The following is a 27,016-nucleotide window of genomic DNA, read 5'->3' as shown; positions in this document are numbered from 1 at the left end:
GTGTGAATGTAACCCGGTGAAAGGTGCGTTCTGCCTTTAGTCCGCCAACCTGCTTAGGTAATGCGTTGGGATTTAACTTTGAGCTTATCATATATAATGGAAGTAGAAGGAACGGATTTTGACCCCCTTACCGAAGAAGGTCAAGTTGACATTAACGACGACGAATTCGACGCATGGACTAAAGGCGCGGAAACCGACCCCCTAGTTTACGACGCAGCCTTAGAAAACAAGTATGGTAGCAGATGGGAAAATGCTAAAAACACCTTAAGGCGCATGTGGCAGTCAAAAAACCCCAGCAAACCCATCCCCGAATACTTAGAGCTTCAAAACATAGACGAGCCGGAAGCAGCCGCGCGGGAAACCGTAGAGTGGGCAAAGCAGGAGCTAGAGCTGCGCTACACCCACCTTGATGCTGACGAGGTAAGGCTCACAGAACGCGGAAACAAAGTCCTAATAAGCGTCCAAGACCTGAGATTTCCCGACAAAGACCGCTGGACGAAACCGCAACCCCTCTTTGATGAGAATGGTGACGTTAGGGGCGACGTCTTAAGATTAAAAGGCTTTCAGCAGGCTACTAGAAGCATGCTAGAAAGGTTGAGAGCCCTAACCGAAAGGGTCGAAATTGAAAAGCGTGCCGAGGAGCTGCAAAGGGAGTTAGAAAAAAGAGACGCAGAGTACGCAAAGCAAGGTCAACTACTCGCTGATGCTGAGAAGAAGTCCGCCCATCAAGATGAAAGATTGAAAGAAATGAGAAAACAGTTGGATAAAACCCTGCGCGAAAGAGATAAAGCACAAAGGGACTTAGAAGAAGCTCAAAGCTCTGGCACCTCAACGGAAGCGCTGCGGGAAACGCTGGAAGAAAGGGAGGAAGAATACATGAAGCAAAACCAGCGGCTCGCCGACGCACACAAAAGGGAGGTCGAATTCAAAGATCAAGAAATAAGGGAGTTGGTAGACCAAAGAACCAAAATTCGTCGCGAAAGAAACCAAACCCAAAGGGCTCTTAACCTTGCCCTGCAGGACTTGGACTTAACAAGAGACGACGCTAAGGACCTACAAACCACCATAGCTGGCTCTTTGGTGGAAAGGCGGCGGTTAATGGCTGAAATCATTACTAAGGAGGAGCAAATCCGGCAAAGAGATCAGGCCATCGAAGACCTGGAGGGGCAAATAGAGCGGCAGCAAGAAGTAATCGAGGACCAAACTCGTACGGAGGAAGAAAGGGAAGCAGCTCAAAGGGAAGTGGAGGCCCTCGAGGTACGCCTTGCGGAATTGCGGGCTCAAAAGGAAAACCTGGAAAAAGAGCTGGGGCTTACCACCAAGGAAAAGGTAAAAAGAGCTCTGGTGAAGTATGGTATTCCGCTGGCATTTGCAGTTGCTATTAGCACCGTAGTAGGAGTTATCCTATCCACGCTTAAGGCTACGGGCGCAGGCGTAAAGAAATTAGGCAGTGGGCTGACGGACTTGGGAAAAAAGATGGCAGCCGGCTTGCCTGGGCTGCTGGGTTCGGTTGTTTCCTTGGCACTTAGGGCCGGCGGAGAACTGTTGAAGTTCGTGGGTAACAACATTTGGATCTTGGTTGTCGCTATTGGGGTGGTCCTCCTGAAGAAGATGCAGGGTTAATCTTATCCTTATGTATTATGTCAGGCTTATCGTCGTCGTCGGACGCCCGAGGCATCCTCAACTGGGGATAAGTAAAGATAGTATTCGCACCGCCTTGATAATGCGGAACTAACGGCAGCACACTCATGGTGCTAATGGGCTTATGATTCCAAATCTCATTAGGGTTGTTAACTAGTCGATTTACGTAAACTATGCGGGCGTTAAGCTTACTATTTGGGAAAAGTTGTAGCTTAACACACTTACAATTAACCACCATCTGAAACGTTAACACATAGAACGCCTCAGCACTATATACGTATGGCTGCGCCGAGAAATGAGTAGGCTCTCGATTATTAGTCAATACCCTAAAGGGTGCTAAAGGCTCGTTATTCTCATCTATTAATCTAAGCCCCATACTAGATTGATACGCCATGGAAAAGTCACTACTACAAATAATCAATGCAAGGCCTCCAACCTCGACCCACATTCCGATATCACGCCAGCCGCGATGTTCAAAAGCTCCATCCGTTAAGTAATAAACATGACGGGTTTCCCTCTGATGTGGATTCATATATTTCAGTAAACATAGTTTGCTTCTAGAGACTAAGCACCGTCAAAGTGCTGATGGTTGCGTGGTTATAGACTGTATCTCTTTGATTTTCTATGCTATTCACGCAAACGCTCCCTGAGTCATCTACGCGTATTTGTAGCTTTACCTTTCCATGGCAGTTAGCAACCATATAAAAAGTCCAAGTCGTAAGATTCTCGGGGCTATTCGCTGGTGGCTCTACGGAGAAATGCGTAGGCTCCCTGTTGTTCGTCTTCACACGCATAGGCTGCAGTACGCCATTCTCATCCAGGAACCTAAAGCCCACGTTGGCATGGCTGCTCGTACCAATGCAAATACTACAAAGGATCAATTTCTTTCCCGAGTAGTTCAAATTCACGGACATGCCCGTGACGTCAACCCAAGATGCCTGGGTGTATTTTTTCTCGCCTGTGTAAGTCGTATAAACACAATCTACTCCAGCTATGTAGGGGTTGTTCATCGCCATATATAATAACTCAGACCAATACTTGCAGCTGCTAAGCCGGCCTTTAGTAAGTTATGGTCATATTCCTCAGGTATCGCAGGCAGGACCTTCTTCTTGATTACGGTTTTTGGTTTCCCTGCAGGATTCTCTACGTGCTCCTTCTTTGGCTTCTCCACGAAATGGGGAATGTTCCTAAGAATGTCAGAGTTCACGTCATTCGCCCCAAACTTCATATCCTTAGTAGCTCGCTGCAGTTTATTGTTGTATCCTACTACAGAGCCAGTATTTATAGATAAATTACTAGGCATTAACCAACAACCCGGGGCTACTGCGTAGTCCAACCTCGTCTTAGAATTTTGTATAGCTAGTTGGTAACGCTGTACGCCCTTGCTAATGTCGCCCTCCAAGATTGAACTTTCAAATAAGATCAAGGCTTCGGCTCGCGTCTCTTCTGCGGCGCCGGTATTCCCCACTATGCTTGATCGGGTATTTACTTGGGCTCCAAGAATAGAATACACGTAAGCATCTATGCTGCGGTTCAAACGGGCAAGGCCGGCTTTGGTTAGTCTTTTACCTTCTGGGGGTATGAAATTAAAGTATTGCTTCGTTTGTTCGTCGTTGGTAATCTTAATAATCAGTGAATTGGCCCCTGCATACTTACCACCCTCGTCTTTGAACAGAGGTCCGTCTCTAACTTCCTTAGTGGTCTTAGCATTTGGTTCAAAGAAGGTGCTACTGTCGTGAGTTTCCTTATGATATCCCGTGTTCCACCGTAGCCGCCATGCATGAACTTCCTTGTCGCTTAGCTTGTGTCCGCCAATCCCCCAATAAACCCAAATGTGCCCCAAACCATTGTTAGCACCCGCGGTGCACCTAAAATCCTTCCCTACGACACCAAACTCCTTACAAAGCCGGTCGTAAGCTGGAACGTTGTATTTATTATCTCTTGGATAAAACGTGGCATCTCCCGGCAGCGCAATAACACCCATTTCATGTAGTATTCTTCTAACCGTGAAGTGGAAGTGAAACATGAATATTGAATTCTTCATCAAGTTCGCGCTTACCCCACAGCCACTGGTGGCGCACCAAACTGCAAAGTTTAGTTGCTGCGGCCAATAACGCATGTTAGGACCACTTAACCATTCATGAGATTCCTTAGCGGTGGTATGAACAATGGGCACGTTCTTGAAGATATCTCGCACCTTTAACGGAAAGGAATGCTTGTTAGAGATCTGCATGTTCAGCGTTAGGTCCAAGCTTGCGTGTTTATCAAATGAAACTGCGGGTATCGGATAAGTACTGGTACCCAGCAATAATTCCTTTGACCAACCGGGTTCAACATGCGTTGGCGCTGGCGTTGGCTTATGCTCGACATATGTTGGCGTTGGCGAATGCTTCAGTTGATCGTCTATTTGATTAACCAGCGTAGGCTTCAAATCCTCGTTGCTGTACATCCTGGAGCCGTTGAAGTAAATCCCATCAGGCCTCCTTTCGAACTTACTAGCATCCGCGTGCGGAAACATCTTCCTGAAGGCCCTCCAGTTCCAGTAATCCCGGTTGTCGTGATGTGGCTGCTCCTGTATATCATTCCCAAAAGCGTCGTACATTAGTATATATAATGGATGTTATACCATCAGCACCTAAGTTGTACCCAGATGTTCCCTATACTACACCTAACGAACTAAACGCCGAAAACTTTCGTCTGAATAAAGCGAACTTAATCTTGGCTTACTTGGAAGGGCAGGCAAAACACTACGAAAAAGTCCGAAAAAAGTACGTCAGAGCCCGGAGTACGCTACATAAGATTGCGATAACTTCGGGGTCCATATCTGTTGTGTTAACGGGCTCCGGCGTTGCTACTTCGCTTACTGGGCCTGGAATAATTGTTGGGGTTCCTTTAGCCGGCGTTGGGGCAGCCTGTGGTATTATTTCGGCTGTTGCTACGGGCATTATGAAACAGTTGCCAAGCAAAATATCCAAGCATGACACGACAATAGCTCTGTCAAGGGCTAAAGTAAATACGATTACCGATCTTGTCTCAAAGGCTTTGCGTGACAGAAAGATAGACGATGTAGAATTCTCGCTTATTCTGGCCGAAGAGGAAAAGTACGAGAAATTAAAGTCGGACATGAGGAACAAAAAAACAGTCGTAAAAGATCTTTCCGAGGAATCTCGCAAAAAGATCTACCAGGAGGCAAAAGAAGAGCTTCAAAGAAAGCTTGCTCAGTAAACATCTACTTTGAAAAAAGCAAGACAGGATTTTGTTTACATATCGAACGACAGTCTGGAAATTACGCGTAATCTTATGCCATAAGATTCACTATCTTCTCGGAATCCATCCCAACAGGGGGTGGTTGGGGTCTATTTTGTAAAATATTTCGTAAATTACGTCAGGATAATAAGGAATATCCTTATCCAGCCGACAAAACATCCACTCGGCTCTGCTCATATCAGAAACCTCAGGAATAGACTTACCGGTAATTTCAGACAAAAGATAGGGAATAGCTTTGTAATATTTCCCTAGTTTTAATTTTTTCAATGTCTTCCGTAGACTTTGTGGGGTTTGCTCTTCTAAGTGGTCCATGATTTTCTTCCTTACTTCGTTGTAATAAATAATTTGCAACATTCACGTGCTGGAAGAAATGTCGAGATTCCACAATTAGCTATGTTAGTTGGCTATGCAGTCAAGAACTAAGACTCACACACGACATCTAGGAACGGACGAGCTAGATGTACGTAAATACGGCTTTCTAAAAATGGTTCAAAAACTTCGCCTTGATAGAACAGTGGGCTTAAGATTCCAGCTTTTTTTCAAATTTGAAACCAGTGGCGCATTAAGATAATTCAAAATGCACTATATAAGAACTCCCCCCTACCACGTTAAGAAATTTAGACAAAGCATTGTTATTTTTATTGAAAAATTTGTTGACAGCAAGGTTGCTTAATCATCTTGTTTTTTTTTTAATGTTTTGTGTTTATATATATTTTTCTTTAACTTAGTTGATAGTTACATATAACAATGAATGTTTTATTAATAACCCTATATAAATGCAACTCGGTTCCCTTCTTCCTCTCTTTAGAAATATCTTGCCAAGCCGTGTTTATTTTTCTAACTATATTTCTTCTTTAAATTTGCATGTCTTTACGGCTGCTACAATTTTATCATAGTGGATATATGGGCAATATAGCTTGAACTCAAGTAATTGTTACACCAACTTAAATTTAACCGTCATTTTCTTTCCAGATAAGAAACGATTTGAGTCACTATTTTCATTTGATTGCAAACTATTCCCAATCTTCTTATCTATACTTATTTACTGGTTATGCTGCCAAGTCTTCTTGAGTGTTATGTACATTGCAGTACGCCACCTTATTTAGTTGGCCATAGATAGCTGGCGGCATTGCACCTTGTAGTGTTTGATAATTATCTGAAACTGAGGTCTCCACGGGAGAGTTAACATTTTATCCAGCGGCTTCCAAGGTTTGATATGTCTGGTATGGTTGTTTGTAATTGAAGTCCAATGTTTGATACAGTTGATCGGGGGATTCTGAAGCAAAGTTGCCGCCAACATCTAAAACGTCGTCGTAAAGGGGCGCCAAGGGTACTTCTGGTTGTCTTGTTACCATTAAAATTAGGATTTTGTCATTGATTGTACTGGTATGGGGTCGGTGCTAACCGACTACTGTTCTTAGTAACCTCTTTAAAAAAATTAAATTAGAAAACAAAATTAGAAAGCTTTCTTAGGATCAATTGCCAAGACTTGTGTAGAGATAAGAAAAAAATGTTTTAGTTAGCTAATTAAAATAGTACAAAACGCATGATATTTTCAATCTATTTTTTAACGTTCTCTTGACTTTAATATGCATATAATATAAATTTACCTTTTAGAATCGAACTCTACTTCTACAATAGGAAACCCAATACAGCACTGGACAAGTCAAGTAATACAATGATAGTCACACAAGAAGATACGGCTATTGAACCTGTGCAAACAATAAATAAAACATGAAAAGCTGGACGATGGAAAAGTGGAACCATGATAAACGACAACCTCACTACCACTACCACTACCACTACCACTACCACTACCACTACCACTACCACTACCACTACCACTACCACTACCACTACCACTACCACTACCACTACCACTACCACTACCACTACCACTACCACTACCACTACCACTATGATGAAAAGTTGAAAAGTTTGGAGAAAAAAAAAAAAAAACTCACAAGTTGCAGTGCTTTCTGGAGAGACTGAAACGAAAAGTTCACATTTATTACTACGGGACATTCAAAATTCAATGTGCTATTTTTCTTTAAGCATTTAAGCAGATAAACTTATTTCTTACCTTTTGGAGGACTAGGTGTTGGTGAGTGTGTTGCCGCTTGTGACGGAGGGTGTGCTGAGCGGTGTGTTGCAGGTTGTGACGGAGGGTGTGCTGAGCGGTGTGTTGCAGGTTGTGACGGAGGGTGTGCTGAGCGGTGTGTTGCAGGTTGTGACGGAGGGTGTGCTGAGGAGTGTGTTGGAGGGAGGGTTGTAATCGATGTTGGACTGACAAATGATGTTTTCACTCTGTATCCTGCAAAATTTCCATCACTTATTGCTTGCAGAAGAGGTTGCTTGCGATCAAAGGTATTTGTGGGCCATCCTAACTCTACCACAGCTACAACACTCCCTCTTCTATGAAGAAGAGAACAGTATTTTTTTAACGAATAAAACGTTTTTTCTCACACTTCTTGGGTGTTTACGGCGCTTCGTAATTGCCTCATTCCTAACGGAGCAAGGTAAGAGCTGTTTTATTCGTTCTCTTTATTTATATAGTTACTAATTTATTTAGGTACACTGATTATTTTAACGCCAAAAGAAAAATTGTCACAGGATCTAGCAGCACTTTACGCGCGCGGATGGCCTCAGCACTGTGCTTTGTTCACTAATAAACCTCAGTTTTCGACCAATCAGCACGCACACGTACTATTCTAACTATATAATAAATAGCAAATAAAATATTTAATCACAGCCTTAAAAAGTAACAGTATTATTATAGTAAGAACTAGATTTTGGTGCCTACCTCAAGCATTATTGAGGTATACTGGCTTACCTGTATCTTGTTACTTCACACTTGTGAATGGTTTTGCCTTTCAAGGCATATGCAGTAAGGCACTATTACATGTATACTGGCTTACCTGTATCTTATTACTTCACACTTGTGAATGGTTTTGCCTTTCAAGGCATATGCAGTAAGGCACTATTACATGTGTACTGGCTTACCTGTATCTTATTACTTCACACTTGTGAATGGTTTTTCTTTTCAAGGCATATGCAGTAAGACACTATTACATGTGTACTGGCTTACCTGTATCTTACTACTTCACACTTGTGAATGGTTTTGCCTTTCAAGGCATATGCAGTAAGGCACTATTACATGTATACTGGCTTACCTGTATCTTACTACTTCACACTTATGAATGGTTTTGCCTTTCAAGGCATATGCAGTAAGGCACTATTACATGTATACTGGCTTACCTGTATCTTACTACTTCACACTTGTGAATGGTTTTGCCTTTCAAGGCATATGCAGTAAGACACTAAAATGTAAACATTTAATTTTTTTAAGCATTTTATTCTTTAATGTTAAGCTTTAACACACCTCCAAGAAAGCAAATGAAAATTGTTGAGTTGTTTGAAAAGTATTTTTTTAATACCTTTTTATTACCAATTTATATAGTTATGCAACACAACTCCAGTCGTCTGAGATTTTAGCTTCCATCAATTAAAAAATTACAAACTTAGACCACTGTAAATTAGTTGACGTAAGACAAGAAAAAAATACAGTTCAATTAGTGAATATATAGAATCTATGAATTACTCATGTACAACGTGGTTACCTCAGTTTCAATCTTGTTTTTTAACTCCTTGTGCTTGTTATAGCTGGGGTTTTCATATTCATAATTGTATGTCAAGTTAGTGAACTCGATCGCCAGCTCCTCTTTATCACATCCAGATCCACCTAATATAGTAGAAAACATTTAAGGACTAGGCACTAATGCAAAGCTTATGAAATAATAATAAAAAAAAGAAAAAAGAAAAAAAAAAAGATGCTTTACTTTTAAAATTGCAATGATCATATATCATTTATTATTATTGCTGGTATTGTTGAAATACTGTTATTGTAAATAAACAACTATCTTTCCTCGCCCTATAGTTTTTCATTCTATTTAAAAACCACCCACGCCCTATTTCTATTGTTAGATGTTGGGTTTGAATTTCGATGGAAAACCTAAATTTAACATTGATTTAAAGTTGAGGGCGAGATTGATATTAACAGGGGAGAGCGGGGCTGAATTCAAAACCCGCCAGACAGGTTTTCCATCGAAATTCAAACCCTACATCAAACAATAGAAATAGGGCGTGGTTGGTTTTTAAACCAGTTAAAACTTACTTAGTCGGGTTTCCATTGAAATTCAAGACCTTGGGCCTGCCTGATATTAAATACAACTGCTAATAGAAATGCCTACTTACATGTTGAAAACTGCACAAATGCAGTTGCACTAGCATTCTCAGCTATTCCAATACTTTTGGCTGTGCATCTGTAGACCCCGACTTTGGAGTCGTCAAAATTTGTTATTGTTAGCGGGCTCCCTTGAGAGAAAGATTGGGAGCTTCCAATCTTTTCCCATGTTATTGTTGGTCTTGGTTTACCATCAGCAGCACATTCAAATGTGACAGTTCCTCCTGATACTGTTTGGTTCCTGGGGTATGTTGTAATGACTGGGGTCTCTGTAATTTAGATAGTAAAGAAATGAGAAACATTAGCAAAGCAAAGCAAAGCAAAGCAAAGCAAAGCAAAGCAAAGCAAAGCAAAGCAAAGCAAAGCAAAGCACAGCTGAGTAGAAGGCAATATGAAAATAATTATAGTTTGTCATCAATGAAATAAAAGAAAACCTTCCGATTACAGTAACATAAAAACAGGAATAAAATTCTAAACAAAAATAGCACGCAATACAAATAAAGTAGTTTAGTCTTTTATTTACTTTTTCGTTAAGTCACTGACAGCATGGATGTATATAAGAGTTTTGTTGGGTATGGCTCATATCTCGCGAAAAAAATATAAATTACTAAGTTTCTTTAATGAGAAACAGTAGAATCGAGCGTGAAGAAAATATTTATTCTATTTTTAAAAAATGCATTAATAATGAATGAAGGAAACAATAGAAGTCATGACCATCAAGGAGGTCTTACATCTGATATAGGATTCGTCTTCTTTTGCATAAACTTTAACTTGGATTTTCTCTATCAAACTTGCTTCATTTCATAAAGAATTCTGTACAATATGAGAACATACATCATGAGTTTTTTAAGCCGTTTAATAAACTCGCAGATCTTGTTTTATCGGGTCTAAAACCCGATGAAACACTCCTGCTCGTTTATCAAACAGTACATAAAAGATGTAAGAGTTAATTACCGAGAACGGAGGCAATAAGCCATATACATCCCGAGGGCCGCAGGCCCGAGGGATGTATAGGCTTATTGCCGACGTTCGAGGTAATTAAGTATTTTATTTATCAATTGAGAAGGTTTTCTATCAAATGTTGCTCATTATAAATGCGAACGGTCTATATATAGTTATTAACCGGGTTAATAACTATATATTGACCTCGCATTTATGATGAGGGTTATAACAAAAATAAAGCCTTGTGAATAACAAAGAAAACCATGTCAATTGAGAAATAAACCATTATAAAAACCTAATTGGTGTTTGAAAAGGCTTCCTTCATTATAAAAGTTACCTACAAGTAGATGGTGTTTAATACTTACTGAACACGTTTAGCTCGACTTCGTCTGAATACTCTCTGAATCGTGTTTGTTCATCCACCAAGATCTTATAAACATAGACTTCACTCTCGTTCATAATATCTACGGTAGAACCATCTCTATTTAGGCCTTGATTCGTAATGTCCTTGATAACAAAACTTGCATATCCATTCATCGAGTTTACAACGGTTAAGTTGTATTTGCCCTGATCTACATTCCTATTCGCATCAGAATAGTACTTAGCAATTAGCACTTCTGTATCCGCATTGTTGCCCTTGCGATATCTCCTGATTGTTATAGGAGCTATTACTTCTCCTGATGCCAGTTTCCACTCCCATCTTAGTTCAACATTCGTCCTGTTTCTATAATACACAACCAGTGGTTTATCGGGCTTTTTAGTGAATTGAAGAGAAGCTGAGATAGAACAACAAACATACATCGATTAACAAAATTTAGTATCAGTATATTTAAACCTAAATTACCATATTTCAGATAAAGCACTATTATTCACCCAAAGCATATTTTTTGCACATAAACCAAGAAAAAGCCTGGACGTGATTATGTTCTTGCATGCATTCCGAGAGTAATGCTGATTTGATTATTATTGTTGAGTTTTTAGAATTAAAAGTTAACTTGCTATTCTATCCATCACTATATATTTTCTAGTGCTACCTGCTCGTTTCGTATTTACTAAGCTCTAATTCAGTTTTTTTATAACTGCTTTGTCAAGTTTCAAATTTCAAGTTTCAAGTTTATTTTACAAAAGAATGTCTATATTTACACAATTTATCACCCTCCCGAAAATAGCACTAGACTAATCTAGGCGGGAGGCGATATATTACATTAAATAAATATATAAAGATTTACAAATAAATAAGAAGATAAATAAATGAAAAACTAACAGTTTAATTACAATAAAGAAACGAAAAGGGGAAAAAAGAGAAAAAGGAAAAATGATAATAACCAATGATTGAAGATCAAGAAATAATAGTTTATGAATAACCGCATTATATAAAGACTCAGTCTGAGACATTCAAAGTATAATCTAGTCTGTCTACAATGGAGGAATTGTCGACATAGCTATCTTCTCTTCCTAACCAACAGTAAATGGGGGACATAAAAGAACCTGTTGAATTATTCGTGTAAGAGTAGGGGATTGTCTCCCGGTTCAACAGCCTATCCCAATTTGAAGGCATAACACTAATGTACTAATAAATCACTCATGATTGTAAGCTGCACGGCTGCTAATAGCGCCTTAATATGCAGCCCGTAAAGTCCTCCACTGTAATGAGACATTGTGAAATGCGCTATAGAGGAACCCCATTATTATTATAGTTTAACGGAATTAAAGTATTAGTACTCAAACGTCAGTGGCTGTATGTAACGCAAAGTATATTATCGGGCAGAATAAACGAACTAAACTACAAAGAAGCCGAATCACTGTTCTTAGATATGCCTAGGATGATTGCGATACTTTAATTAAAGTTCGTTTCACAAACATGTTTCAACGTGTACGTCACGTCATTTCCCAGAAGTGTGATTACGAGCGATGTTCTGAACGTTTGTTTTCCTGCTGTAAGAGCCTATTTTCCTCTTGCTTTGGTGGAGTGAGAAAAATAGACTCTACCGTTGTTGGAAGTTATTTTTCGTATTTGAAGGCTTCTAAAAATTCCACTCGCTTGAAATTTCAGGAGCAATAAGTACAATGCCCAAACTAATCAGTCGATTCCGTTTTTTTATGGCGCCGTGAATAGACACAATATGATATGAGGCCTACCCGGGGTCCTTAAGTCGCCTTAAATCGCCTTAAATCGCCTTAAATCGCCTTAAATCGCCTAAAGTCGCCTTTAGATGCCTTAAGTTTGATCTTTTCAGACTTATTTTTTGCATTTTCGTTTTCATTACTTCTATCATTCATGCATTCATGCATTATTTGACCACCATTACCAGAATGCTTTGCAAATTCCCTCGTGAGAAAAATAAGAAAATTGATGAAATGAACAAAACAAAGGAATTCTGGTAGCAGAGGTTCATGACACCACAATGCAAATGTCCTAGCTATTATAGATCATAGTCATATGAATAATAAAAAACTGGCATAAACTCGACATAATATTATGTAATATCATGTGTACATTTATAAAATTCGCTCTAACTCAAAAGGATTAATATATTTTATCAAATTAAAGATATAAATAGTTTCTACATTTATTCAGCTTTCAGAAAATGTATACTTTATTTGTGTTTTGATGAAAAGTTTTCGCGCTATAAAGAGTTGAATACACACCAGTCGCCTGGGGTACCCTGATAGCTTAAGACATGTCACTTAGAGTACAAACACTATAAGTGTGTAACATAAATACCACTAAATACTAAATTATGCTAATCCTATTGTTTTCTATTGTTTAATTAGCACTATTTACTACTGAGTAGCAATTACCAATACCTGTTTCAATATTATATTGTAAATAACTTTGAAAAATTATGGTAATAAAGCTAAATCATCATCATCATAATCATCATCAAGTGTTGCACACTTTTAGTGTTTGTACTCTATAATCATATATATAATAACAAACTGATATATACTCATAATATGAAAATAAACAGATATAATATGTAAATAATATTAAGACATGCTATATATGAGCAGCCAGAATACCTCACTGATATAAGCTGCCATACTAAGTTTTATTTATCTCTGTTGGGTCATTTGATGTTAGATAATTTTAAAATGGATAATGTTTTAAAATTCTGTAAGTCTTAATGTATCTTGAAGTCAATCTTGCTAAAATATGTGGTTTTTGGTAAATAAGAATATTTGATTTTCCAACCAATACTTTTTTGACTGAGATTACTGAGGTTCTTAGAAAGTTTTTATCGCAGACCACGTCATCACTACTACAAAATTATACAAACTATATAAAGCACTGATTCCTCTTTACGTGCATTTGATTTAAGCTTATATTTTTTGCAACTCATCTTTAAATTTGACTCAGAAAATTTAGCTAAGTAAGCATATGTATATGAATAATGCTGGAACTTTAAGGCCTAGAAATACACATACAATTGTATACCTAGCCACATTTGACTTTATTAATGAAAGCTTTTACTATGTATGATAAATAAGACGTACTTTACAGGCAGATCGAGAACATTCTAGAACATTATCTACTCACTTGCGAGCTAACGCCATGCAGCCATAGGAATTAAAGTCCCTTCATTCCGATCACTTTCACATTCGCATGCAGCTCACCCTAGTTATAAGCTAGTTATCACCTCCATTTTAGTGGTGTTATTACACTGACTATGGTAATGCGCTGTGAAATTCAAAGAAAACAAACCATCCGAAAAGTCATTCACAAAACAGTATAACATTCGCCATTTGGAAATATTTTGGCACGCAAGGAACTGTGGTTGTAATTACAACTTCTCGCCCCAGATTCTCTCTGTTGTAGGTCTTCTAAATATTGGCAGAGAGGGAGGGGTGGGTTTGGATAATATAAAAGATAGGATGTTCTTCGTCGGTAAGGACAGTAAGTTACAACGAGAAAAATTTCTCAAGTTTGGAGGAGTAGTCGCAGCCGACAAATGGGGTGACGTGACATTTAAAAAGTTTGGTAACAAACTGTTGTTTTTTTTAATCAAACGTGGGACGTTTGTCATGATGTACTTTGTCAGTGTGAGTGAATAGAATCGGCGAACATGCCTCAAATTAAAACTTCAAGAAAAAAGCGAGCAAGACTTTTGAGTTTAGATAAAGAACCATACTTCGGTAGTAAATCGGAAAGCAGCCAAGCGAGATGAGACCGTGCATGGTGCGAAAGAATTTGGTGTTATGATCATTAGCAAACAATAGAATTCCCAGAGCATCAAATCGTTGGGAAACGATCAATGTTTTCTGTATTTCTCGTTCGCTTTAGATCGCTTTAAATGAGTTCAATAGTCCTACAATTTTGTGTAATATCAGTTTAAGTTCAAATTTGTATCCTGACGTAATTTTGAGAGAAATGATCAGCGAATTTTAGAATAATGGAAGATCTAGTAAGATTGACTAGAAAACTGCGATGAAAAGTGCGCATCAAATGTTTACCCCGTCTTCTGCACTATACGTTTTCACAAAATCGCATAAGTCGATTACCTTCAAAATGTTCCTTTAAACTAGATACAGAGTAAAACTAAATGAGCAATGACTTTTGTGAATATATAGCTCTGAAATATTAATTTCGGCCGTATAAAATCCATTGTTTAGTTTTGAAGTAGATTATGCACTATATTTTAAAAATCTCAAAAATCTCATTATTAGCTAGATAGATTTTTTCAAAAATCCCCACAAATGGAGGCATCTAGTATATAATTATGTGGTACGAAGCATTTTAGTGTTGAACTCTCTGCAATTAGGCTAAAATTATTTTCTAAACGAAAACAAATATTTCATCATAATCACGTGTTATGACGTCCGATCTCATAAAAAACTGCATCAAACATTAATTCAATCTTTATGTGACTTATGTGCAAAAAAGATTTGCAATCGGATAAAAGACGTTTATGCACTAGCGTTCCTAAAGTGGAAGGTAGCGGTCAAGCGTGAGGGGGTCGAGCCACCTTAAGTCGCTTTAAGTCGCCTTAAAAAATTACCCAAAATTCCATCATATTTTCTTAAATCGCCTTAAGTCGCCTTAAGTTGCTTTAAATTACGGCGACTTAAGGACCCGGGGTAGGCCAGCAGCAGTAAGGGGGACTCGCGAATCGCCGGCATTGCCAAAAATCACAAATCGAAAAACACCAGGGGGGGGTGGGTTTTTTGGAGCAGTGACGAGGCCCTACAGGGGGTCTTGCGCGATCGGGTGGCAGCGCGAAAAGTCCCTTACTGCTGCTCTGTTGGGTACTGCAAACCGAGGTTAAAATATCTTATAAATATACGATGCATGAATGTAAGAAGTTTGTTAACGACTTCTGTGTGATTTGTCTAAGACCTAAAGTTAACATACCCAAGCCAGAACCCTTTTGGTGTTGTGGTAAAAAAATGCAAATAGAAGACGACACGTCAGCACAGTGTTACGAGTGTGGTAAGAATATTCGTAATGCCGTACCAAATGCTACCGAAGAGCAGTATTACGCCAATGGAGGTCGTACGAAGACCCCATATAAGAGAATAAGATACTTCCGAGACTGGATGAGTCATATCCAAGGTTTACATCCGGTATATTTAGACGATGAAGTAAGGCAGAAAATCATAGACCATTTAGAAGAGCCAACCCCACAAAGTCTACGAAAGACATTGAAAAAATTAAAGCTAGGGAAATATTACAAAGCTATTCCCTATCTTTTGTCTGAAATTACCGGTAGGCGTATTCCTCATGTCCCAGATATGCAAAGGGCCGAGTGGATGTTTTGTCGGCTGGATAAGGATATTCCTTATTACCCCGACGTAATTTACGAAATATTTTACAAAATAGACCCCAACCACCCCCTATTAGAATGGATTCCGAGAAGATGAAATGTGCAGTCGAAATCCCCCTACGTTCTTTTCAAAGCAAATGTCTACTGAGCGAGTTTTCTTTGGAGCTCCTCTTTTGCCTCCTGGTAGATCTTTTTGCGAGATTCCTCGGAAAGATCTTTCACGATGGTTTTTTTATTACCCGACTTTAGCTCCCCGTATTTCTTTTCCTCCGCAAGGATCAAAGAGAACTCCGTGTCGTCTATATGGCGGTCCCGCAAAGCCTTGGAGACCAAGTCGGTGATGGTGTTAGCCTTTGCTTTTGCTAGGGCTATATGAGTGTCGTGCTTGGATATCTTACCGGACAATTGCTTTATAATGCCTGTCGTAACAGCGGAAACAATGCCGCAGACGGCTCCAACGCTGGCCCAAGGAACGCCAACGACTATTCCAGGTCCGGTAAGCGAAGTAGCAACGCCAGTGCCTGTTAACGCCACGGACATGGAGCCCGAAGTTATCGCGATTTTATGTAGTATGCTTCGGGCTCTGGCGTACTTTTTCCGAACATCTTCATAATGTTTCGCTTGCCCTTCCAAGTAAGCCAGTATTAAGTTCGCTTTATTCAGACGAAAGTTCTCGGCGTTTAATTCTGTAGGACCTATGGTGGGAACATCTGGGTACAACTGAGGTGCTGAAGGTATAACATCCATTATATACTAATGTACGACGCCTTTGGGAATAACGTATTTAGGAGGAGGACGTATCCATTCGCATACCATAGTATGCCCAAGACGCCACCACACCACAACACCCCTCCTCCCAAGCCGAAAAAGCCCGCACCGCCAAAGCCTAATTTTCCAGAGAATTTATTGCCGGCAACGGAAGATTACCCATTTTACGACAACAAAGATGCGAAGTCGTTTGCAAAGATGGTCACTACCCTCGGAATACCCGTGGGCCCTGCGGCTTTCGAAATAAAGATCAGAGACATCTTCAAAGAAACCGCCATGAAACATACCTCAGGAAAAGAAGCCCGTGAATGGTTATCAGGCCCCAACATGCGGTATTGGCCGCAACAGTTGAACTTTGCCGTTTGGGCTGCCACTAAGGGATGTGGTATAGCCACGGATATGTTTAAGATTCCCTTTCTAAGGTTCCACGTTGCCTTCACAATTCGCAGGATATTGTTCGAATTAGGAGCGCCGCTTCCTGGCGATAAGATCTTCAATGCGATGGATAATAAATACGACAAAGTCGCATGGGAGCGATTAAAGAATGAATTCAAGCTCACCAACCCTGACTTCCGCAACAAAGAAGGTGCCGCACATGGTTTAGGAGAAACGTACACTTATGCTTCGTATGTTGGAGCTAGCATAGAAACTCCGGGCATGGGCTACCCAAGTCAATGGGAATTCTCTGACCTTGGCGGCGAAGCATCAAAAGGTAACCTAATTTATTTCATAGAAAGCAAAGAGAGAACTCCGTGGGCGCCCTTCGTTGCCGCGAAAGGCATTGGCCTGAAGAACCAAGCAAGGATTAACCGAAGTATTGAAGCCTTCGTCTATTGCGTCCTTGGCGCCCAAGTTAGTACCCGTAGCCCTATCGTAAGTGCCTCCGGGGCGTCGCAGGAAACACAACAAGTATTCCTTGTCCTCTTCGAAAGCGCTGTTATCGAGAATGAGATTTCTAAGTCAGTTCAAAGATATCAACTTGCGGTGCAGCAATCAAAGGTTAGACTGGATTATGCCTTGAGTCCTGGTTGTTGGTTAATGCCAAGTACTTTGGTCATCAACGCCGATTCCGTTGTGGGTTATAACAACAAACTTCAGCGAGCTACTAAGGATATGAAGTTTGGGGTGAATGACGTGAACTCTGACACTCTTAGGAACATTCCCCATTTCGTGGAGAAGCCAAAGAAGGAGCACGTAGAAAAACCATCAAAGAAGGCGCATGTAGAAAAGCCACCAAAGAAACCAGTAAAGAAGGTTACCGAGGAATATGACCATAACTTACTAAAAGCCGGCTTAGCAGCTGCAGGCGTTGGTCTGAGCTATTATATATGGCGATGAACAACCCCTACGTAGCTGGAGTAGATTGTGTTTATACGACTTACACAGGCGAGAAAAAATACACCCAGGCATCTTGGGTGGACGTTGAGGGCATGTCAGTGAATTTGAACTACTCAGGGAAGAAGTTAATCCTTTGTAGTATTTGCCTTGGATCAGCAAGTCACGCCAACATTGGTTTTAGATTTTGTGATGACAACGGCGTACTGCAGCCTATGAGAAATAAGACAAACAACAGGGAGCCTGCGCATTTCTCCGTAGAGCCCAACCCCAGCAGTGCCGAAAATCTTTCCGTTTGGACTTTCCACATGGTCGCCGATTGCCACGGGAAGGTAAAGCTGCAAATGAGAGTAGACGACACGGGCGTAGTAACGATAAATAGCATACATGACCAAAGAGATCGACCTTATAATCACGCTACCATTAGCACTCTTACGGTGCTTAGCCTTTAAATATATGAATCCACACGCGAAGGAAGATTGGTTTCTCCATTACCTGGAGGAAAAGGAGTACTTAGAACAGCATTGGTATGACACGGGATTGTGGGCGAAGGTTGGGGGCCTGGGATTGATCGTGTGTACTATTAGCATTAACACGGGGTATTCGTGCAATGCTGGGTTTAGGATCGTTGATGAGAATGACCACCCATTACCGCCTTACAGAAAAAAATATAACAATAGGAACCCGACCCATTTTTCGTCGGAGCCCCCACCGCAAAGCACAGAGGACATAACGTCAACAACTTTTCACATGATAGCCAATTGTCAATATGCGAAGCTTCAGGTTCTTCCCAACGACGTTGCCTACTTTCGAATAAATGGCCTTGGTCCTAGTTCCCCTAATGCTGCCTGGTGCCATAAACCCATTTCTACTATGACTGCCCTACCCCTGATACCAAATTATCAAGGCGGTGCGAATACTATCTTTACTTATCCCCAGTCGAGAACACCTCGGGCGGCTGACGACGATAAGCCACCAGTAATACACGAGGATAAGATTAACCCTTCATCTTCTTCAGGAGTACCACTCCAATAGCTACTACGAGGATCCAAATGTTATTCCCCACAAACTTTAGCAGTTCTCCGCCGGCCCTAAGCGCCAAGGAAACAACCGAACCCAGCAGCCCAGGAAGACCGGCTGCCATCTTTTTTCCCAAGTCCGTCAGCCCACTGCCTAATTTCTTTACGCCCGCGCCTGTAGCCTTAAGCGCGGACAAGATCACGCCTACTACGCTCGAAATAGCGACCGCAAATGCCAGCGGAAGACCATATTTCAAAAGGGCTCTTTTTATCATTTCCTTGGTGGTAAGCCCCAGCTCCTTTTCCTTACCTTCTATTTGCGTTTGTAATTCCGCCAGTCTTTCCTGAAGGGTTTCTACTTCCTTTTGGGCTGCCTCCCTTTCTTCTTCAGGGCGAGTTTGATCTTCGATTATTACTCGCTGTCGATCTATTTCGTACTCCAAGTCTTCGACGGCCTGTCGAAGTTGCCGTATTTGTTCCTCCGCCACTGCCTTGTCCACCATCAATTGCCTTTCTCTGTCAACAGACTCCATTAATTCTTGTCCTAAGCGCTGTAGTTCCGTGTCTTTTCCCGCCGCTTCATTCAAAGCAGCCCTTAGCTGATTCCTTGCGTCGCTTTTTTTGTCCAACGCCTTAGAAAGTCTATTCCTAAAGTCTACGATTTCGTCGGCATGGCTCTTAGTAGTTAGTTTATTTTGTTTAATGAATTCGTCTTCCAATTCTCTTATACGTTCCTGCAATGCTTGGTTTTCCTCTTGGACGGCTTCGAAGCGACTAGTAAGACCGCCTTCTTCCTTGGTTACGTCATCAAGTTGTCGCGTAAGGTCATCGATGGTTATGTTATTTTCCTGTATTTCATTCTTAAGTGCTTCCCTTTCAGCCCTTATTTTCTCTAAGTATCTCATTAAGCCTCCAGTCGCGTCGCTATCTTTTGGAAGTTCTTCAAGTTGTTTGCTTTTTTCCTCTTTGACGGTCTCTAATTGGTTGAGTTTTTCCTGGCGCTCCTCTTGCAGTCTGATTGCGGATCTGAGGGCATCTTTGTAGCCAGTGTTCGAAATACCTCTAATAAAGGCCCTTTGAGCAACTTTTGTTTCCTCTTGAGTCAAAGTGCTTAGCATCGTCAAGTTGGGCGTTCCCAGCGCATTTGTGACTCCTTTTGGAAGCTGGTTGTTACGCAGGTGGGAATTCTTCCTTTGATACAGGTTATACCATTTTTCCCTACCCGATTCTCTAACTTGAACCTGCCCTTTGTCTCCTATTTGGAAGTCCAAAAGAGCCAGGTTTAGGCTTGGGTATCGCTCCCTTAGGTCCTTGATGAGGTCCGCTATTAAGTCCGACCGCACGCCAAGGGATTCCATTTGTAAGTATTCTGGAATGGGCGTGTGGGGGTTCTTAGACTTGAATTTATCTCTTAAGGAACGCATAGCATCGCGGGCCCTGACGCCATACTTGTTCAGCAATTTCTCAAAGAGACCTCGGGAGTCTACGTTGTCATTAGGAAGTAAAGACTCGTATTCTTCGTCATTAATATCGACTTGGCCTTCTTCGGTAAGGGGGTCAAAATCCGTTCCTTCTACTTCCATTATATATGATAAGCTCAAAGTTAAATCCCAACGTATTACCTAAGCAGGTTGGCGGACTGAAAGCAGAACGCACCTTTCATCGGGTCACATTCACGCCCAGCAGCGCAAAGCCTGGAGAAACGCTGTATGTGGGCGTTCCCCGCCTAACGGATAACCTAGTATTGGTTCCTGGCACCCTGGCGTTAAGGTTTGACCTAGCAATACAACCAAGCACCAAGGACAAGCGCTATACCGTCAATAATGTGGGTAGGAACCTCGTCTCTAAGATGAGAATCAAGTTTGCCGGGGAATCCCTCTTAGACTTAAATAGGTACGATCTGTACACCACGTACAAAGATTTATGGTTGACGGCCTTTGACCGTGCACAAAAGATAGAGCAGGGAATCGGAAGCGTTATCCTTCGTAAGCTTCGCAGCGACACCAACCCGGCGCCTACTGACTCCAGCGGAGAAACCGCAGTAGCAGACGCAACAAGGGTAGTAACTGCGTACGGTACCAAATACGTTATCCCTTTGGACTTTGAAGTAATTACGAACCATGGCGTGTATTACCCCAGACAGTTATCCGAGTTACAGTTTGAAGTAACCTTGGCGGACACTACGAACGTCATTGGAGGCATGGACAGCGCAATTAGCGGGACTGTTGATCCTTATTCTATCACTAATCTAGAATTACAGTACGAAACCGTGTACAGCGAAGAGCTGGCCCGTAGCGCTGGCATGGAATATAGCGCCGGAAAGGCATTCCTTTACGACCACGTAGTGATGTATAAGACGTTCAGTTTCTTGGATAAGACGGATGAGGTTATCAACCAAAGCATTAACCTCCCCCGAAGAAGTCTCACGGGGTTAATGTTGGTGTTTGCCAAACCCTACGAAGCCGGTAAGCGCGACTCCGAAGCCTTTCACAACCCCAACATTACTAACGTCGGCGTGAATATCAACGGCGTTCCAAACAAGGTCTACTCGCAGGGAATAAAGCCCGCAGACGTCTACAGGGAGGCAATGCGCAAGTTTGGCGACCAAATTAGCCCCGAGGAATTCTTTAAGGATAAATATGCGTTATGGATTGATATGCGCACCATTAACGACGAAGACCTACATGGCCAGGGTTTACGTCTAGTAAATACGCAGGATGGCATAACATTGGAGATCAAACGCACCAAGAACTCCTCCGCGGGCGACGCTGACAAGATAAACTGCTACATCTTCGTGGTGTCTGACGCGCAACTGAGCGTGGAAATGAACCAACTTAAAAGTGTTGCATATTAAGGTTAAAATATTTCTTAGATATACAATGCTGCAAATATTTGAAAACAACGGTACGAAACTGCAATGCATAGTGCAAGGCGACAAACTGTACTTTAAAGCGAAGTCCGTGGCTGATGCCTTGGGTTACGTAAATTCCAGAAAAGCGGCGTCTGATCACGTCTCAGAGGAAAACAAGGTAACTTTGAGGTCTATAAAGGGTGTCAATCTGACTGACACCCTTAATGCGCAACCACATTCCGTTTACATCACTGAAATGGGTCTTTATGAGTTAATATTCGGATCTGAAAAGTCCGTAGCTAAGGAGTTCAGGAAATGGGTGTTAGGTGACGTTCTTCCTACGCTAAGAAAAACGGGTAAATATGCAATAGACAAGCGCTTCGACGGTCCAAACAAGTTAGTATTCAAAATAGAAGACGAATGCGACCTACATAAAAAGGTAGTGGACTACATCCGCAAGTTTTACCCCCAAATGCTCATAGCCCCTGGTCTAGGTGAACTGCAGGATTCAGACGGCAAACGTATAAAGTGCTGGCAGAAAGGATATCAACGCGGTCAACCCGACTTAATGATCTTGAATGCGCATACGCATTACTGTGGATTCTGCATAGAGCTAAAGACCCCAAAAGGCAATGGCAGGTTATCTGAGGATCAGCAACTGCTCTTACAGAGGTATGAAGAAAACGGCTATAAGGTGCTCGTAAGCAGCGACTACGATGTCATTTGCAGGGAGATCACTGCGTATGCTGAACACCTACGAATTCCCTGCAGGTGGTGCTGTAAGGGCTTTAAAACCTCGGAGACTTTGGCAACACACTTAAAGATATTTCATAGAATATATGGACAAGGATAAATTTAACGAGTTAAAGTTCATACAAACGCACTGGAGGGATTTGGTGGTGGGGGAGATTTACGAGATAAAGAATTATGTGGTCTTTGAAGACTTGGACCGCCTGCGTTTGGTCTTAAAGAATAAAAAAAGAACATACACCCTTTGGGCGCCTGATAGGATAAGGTACGCCATCGAAGGGCAGGACGTTACCCATGTTATGAGTCATGGTAAAAAGGATGGCAGGTGGGTATTTGACGTAGTCAAGTATGAGCCTGAGAGTCCTCTGCATTCGTAATGTCTGCTAAAGTCCGCTGCTCCGCGGAGCACCAATGGGATCCTTCAAGAAATACCTTGCCGCAATGAAGGCAGGTGTATTTTTTACGCGGTTTTGGGGGCGTAATGCAATCAGCTGGTAGTTCGCACGTAATACAGTCCATATATTTAGAAGAGTGATTAGGAATCGCCACAAAGTAGGCTAGCATATACCTTTAAAGGGGTTCTTATTTTTATTCATTATCCTTAATAATAAAAATAAGAATGGGGTTTGAGACTCTTTGCGCAAACCCCATTCTAAAAGGGTCTCAGAATGTTGAGTATAAGGTTGTTATATTGTTAAGGACGTTTATTTGTCGAGGCAGTTGAAGATATGTTCCTCTTCTCTGATGCAACCACAGCGGTCGCACTCTTGCCTCCAATACTCCCTCTTAGTCCACGGAACGCCTTCGGCGCGTTCAAAAGAGGGGTAAGTACGGACTATCTTCTTATGGTAATCTATGCGATTCCTTAAGTAATCCTCTTTATGCGGGCAGCGACTCATCATATCCGCACATTGGTGGCAATCCACGCCTTCTAAGTCGTAGCTCCCAAAGAGAAATCGATAGTTGACTTCATGTGTTTTCCGATGCGTCTGTAAACGTTGACGACTGCTTAGTATCTTATTACAGAAACTACACTGTCTGCTTTGTTCACAGACGCCCCTTTTCAGGTGCTCGGAGGTGTTAGGGAATTCCTTATTACAGCCCTTGCAAAGCCCACAAATGCGTTTGTCTTGATATTGTCGCATCTTTTGAACGGTGCTGAATTCTTTACCACAATCCTTACAAACTTTACTAATTGGTTTCTTTGTGCAAACGCCACGACGAACGTGGTATTGTAGTCTTTGCTTGGTGCTGAACACCTTTTTACACATTGAACAGTTCATTTATACTTAAGTGTATCTTAACCACCATATAACGTATTTTTAACTTTATTGTTAACATTATGAAGTGTCTTTTAAAACAGGTCTACGGGAGCATATGCGTGTGTCGTTTAAAAGATGTCTTAGAATGTTAAAGATAAGGTTGTTAAATTGTTAAAGATGTATGAGTCTTTTAAAAGACTCCTAAGAATGTTAAGTATAAGGTTGTTAAATTGTTAAAGATGTATGAGTCTTTTAAAAGACACCTAAGAATGTTAAGTATAAGGTTGTTAAATTGTTAAAGATGTATGAGTCTTTTAAAAGACACCTAAGAATGTTAAGTATAAGGTTGTTAAATTGTTAAAGATGTATGAGTCTTTTAAAAGATGTCTAAGAATGTTAAGTATAAGGTTGTTAAATTGTTAAAGATGTATGAGTCTTTTAAGAGATGTCTTAGAATGTTAAAGATGTATGCGTATGCTGTTTAAAAGAAAAAAAGATACCTTAGAATGTTAAAGATAAGGTTGTTAAATTGTTAAAGATGTGTGCGTGTGCTGTTTAAAAGACACCTTAGAATGTTAAAGATAAGGTTGTTAAATTGTTAAGACTACTATTTTAAGAGATGTCTCAGAATAAGGTTTGTGTAAATCCCATTCTTAATGAAAACAGCACATCCTTAACAATTTAACAACCTTATCTTTAACATTCTAAGGTGTCTTTTAAACAGCACACGCACACATCTTTAACAATTTAACAACCTTATCTTTAACATTCTAAGACATCTTTTAAAAGACTCATACATCTTTAACAATTTAACAACCTCATCTTTAACATTCTAAGGTGTCTTTTAAAAGACTCATACATCTTTAACAATTTAACAACCTTATCTTTAACATTTTAAGACATCTTCTAAAAGACTCATACATCTTTAACAATTTAACAACCTTATCTTTAACATTCTAAGGTGTCTTTCAAACAGCATACGCATACATCCTTAACAATTTAACAACCTTATACTTAACATTCTGAGGTGTCTTTTAAACGACTCTACAGCGGATATCGCATAAAGTCCTTAATGCTTTCTTTCGCCCAACCGGCCATCGTCAACAAGGCGCCAAACCTTTCCGCACGCTTCAGGCTGCACATTTCATCGTACAATTCCTGCACGCGCTCCCGCAGCCGATCGATCTCTTCCCTTTGCATTTCTATGGTGTCTCTTTTATCTTTTGCGTCGGCGGCAATCCTTCTTACTGCTTCCACTGGGTCCATCGTATATATAATGGATCCAAACCATATTCCCTGCAATGCTCTGATAGTAGGACCCACCGGCTGCGGAAAGACCCAATTCATCGTGGAGCAGCTATTAGGACCCTTTAGATACCGCTTTGACTATATTGTGCTATTATGCCCCACCTACGTGAATAACCGCACCTGGGAAGGCATAGGAGTGAAAGATGACGACTTCTTTGTGGATATCTTAGACCCTAATGAGTTATCCAGCCATTTGAAGTTTTGGCACAAGCAATTCCCTAAAGATACACAGACACTCCTCATATTGGATGACATTGCCTGCGGGGACGACGTAAAAAGACGCACTTCCGAGCTCGTTAAACTCGCCTTCAGCGGTAGGCATGACAATATCAGCGTTTGGTTGCTTTCCCAGCAGCTTACCAGCGTCTCTAAGCCTTTTAGGGAAAACATAGGTTCACTTGTCGTATTTTATACTCCGAGCCGGAGTGACCTGGAAACCATCTTAAGCGACTACGGCGGTGAGATAAGCAAGGAACAGTTACACGAATACATGTGGCATTTAAAGACGCACCAACATTCCAAAATGATCTTCTCTTTGAGGTTTCCGTATTCCATTAACATATATGGACATTGAGCAGCTCTTAGATGAAGTCCCCACACAGCTATATGAAAGTAACCTTAAGGAACAACTCAACATCCTGGTGTCTTCGGGGAAGTGCAAAGAAATGATAGGCAAGGAACTTACCCATGAGCAGGTTAATAAGTTGTCAGAAGAGGAAGTCAAAAAGTTCCATAAGAGGTATGAGGCTGCCCTTGCAAGTAAGACCACGGACGCCGTAGCAGACTCCGCTATCCGACTTGCGACTAAATTGCTTGGACTTGCACTGCCCATAGACGACGTGGAGCAACTACGGAAGGACATTAGCGAGGACTATGTCATCGCCCAAGAACTTAAGAAAACCTGTGGGTGGTTGTCTTTGAAGTGCGGTAAGTTAATGGCAGTCGCCTCTGTGGCTTTGCACGTAGCTCAGCATGTCGACTTGAAAATACTTGCGGGCACCTTTGGTGCCTCTTGGAAGGACTTCAAGAAGGACAGAGAAGTCGAAAAGGTCTTCCAGGCAGCACTTACTGAGGTACCTGATCAAGTCGCCTCAAGTACTTCGTCAAGTCGTCCTTAAGTCGTTGTCAAGTACTTAGTCAAGTCGTCCTTAAGTCGTTGTCAAGTACTTAGTCAAGTCGTCCTCAAGTCGTTGTCAAGTCGTCCTTAAGTCATTGTCAAGTCCTTCAAGTCCTTAGATATAAGATGAGTGGCACCGAAGAACGACCACCCGTAGAAGATACCAAGATTACTAAGGCTAAATCCCCAGGCAGAGTTGCCGCGGGAAAGAAGCTCGCAGAGATGAACAGGAAGAACAAAGCAAAGAAAGAGGAAAAGGTAGGAGAAGAGGAATCCTTTTGGAATCCCGGCTACGTCATTGGCGCGTTAGGAGTTGCTATAGCAGCAGGCAGCCTCTACTTACAATGGCGGGCTACGAAGCCAAAAGTAAAGTGGGAGGCCGCAACATATCACGCGGCCGTGCAGGAACAGGCTGTTAGAAAAAGTAAGATCCCTGAAATGGAATAACCTTCTCGCTTTGTAATATAATGTCGACCGCGTTGTTGAAAACTGTTGAAGAAGCAGCTATTATTACTTCCATCGTTGCGGGTATTGGTTGGGTAGGTAAGAAAGTGCTCAAGGAGACTTTACTGAAGAGCCCAAGAAAGAGCTTCGCTCATTTTCGCTACTAAATGACCGCTGCCGTAGGCGGGGTATGCACTGCTTAAAGGATTACCTACGGAAGAAAAAGTACCTGCCTAAACATATAATGTTAGCTGGGAGTACGCCAGGTGGAGGGTGTGATTTGACACAGCTTTAGCGATTTGTA

At 41.2% G+C, this 27,016-nt stretch overlaps 1 protein-coding gene across 1 annotated transcript; it reads right to left on the bottom strand.

Moving 5' to 3' along the window:
- Window positions 1–5,385: 5,385 nt before the first annotated feature.
- Window positions 5,386–20,098, bottom strand: LOC148910312 (uncharacterized). The gene is made up of 9 exons (XM_089032029.1): window positions 19,711–20,098; window positions 10,459–10,869; window positions 9,163–9,420; window positions 8,529–8,650; window positions 8,167–8,228; window positions 6,992–7,323; window positions 6,873–6,896; window positions 6,519–6,620; window positions 5,386–6,335 (listed from the first exon to the last, which is right to left on the bottom strand). Exons 1-8 carry the CDS (start codon window positions 20,096–20,098, stop codon window positions 6,541–6,543), a joined length of 1,677 nt encoding a protein of 558 aa, XP_088888155.1. The 3' UTR covers window positions 5,386–6,335; window positions 6,519–6,540.
- Between the last annotated feature and the right edge of the window lie 6,918 nt (window positions 20,099–27,016).

The sequence above is a fragment of the Actinia tenebrosa genome, unplaced genomic scaffold (genome assembly GCF_029948245.1).
Source record: "Actinia tenebrosa isolate PJP-AT-01 unplaced genomic scaffold, QUT_ActTen_1.0 PGA_scaffold17__23_contigs__length_9995812, whole genome shotgun sequence".
Classification (NCBI taxonomy): domain Eukaryota; kingdom Metazoa; phylum Cnidaria; class Anthozoa; order Actiniaria; family Actiniidae; genus Actinia; species Actinia tenebrosa.
The sequence above is the reverse complement of the archived record's forward strand: the minus strand, read 5'-3'. Positions and strand labels throughout refer to the sequence as shown.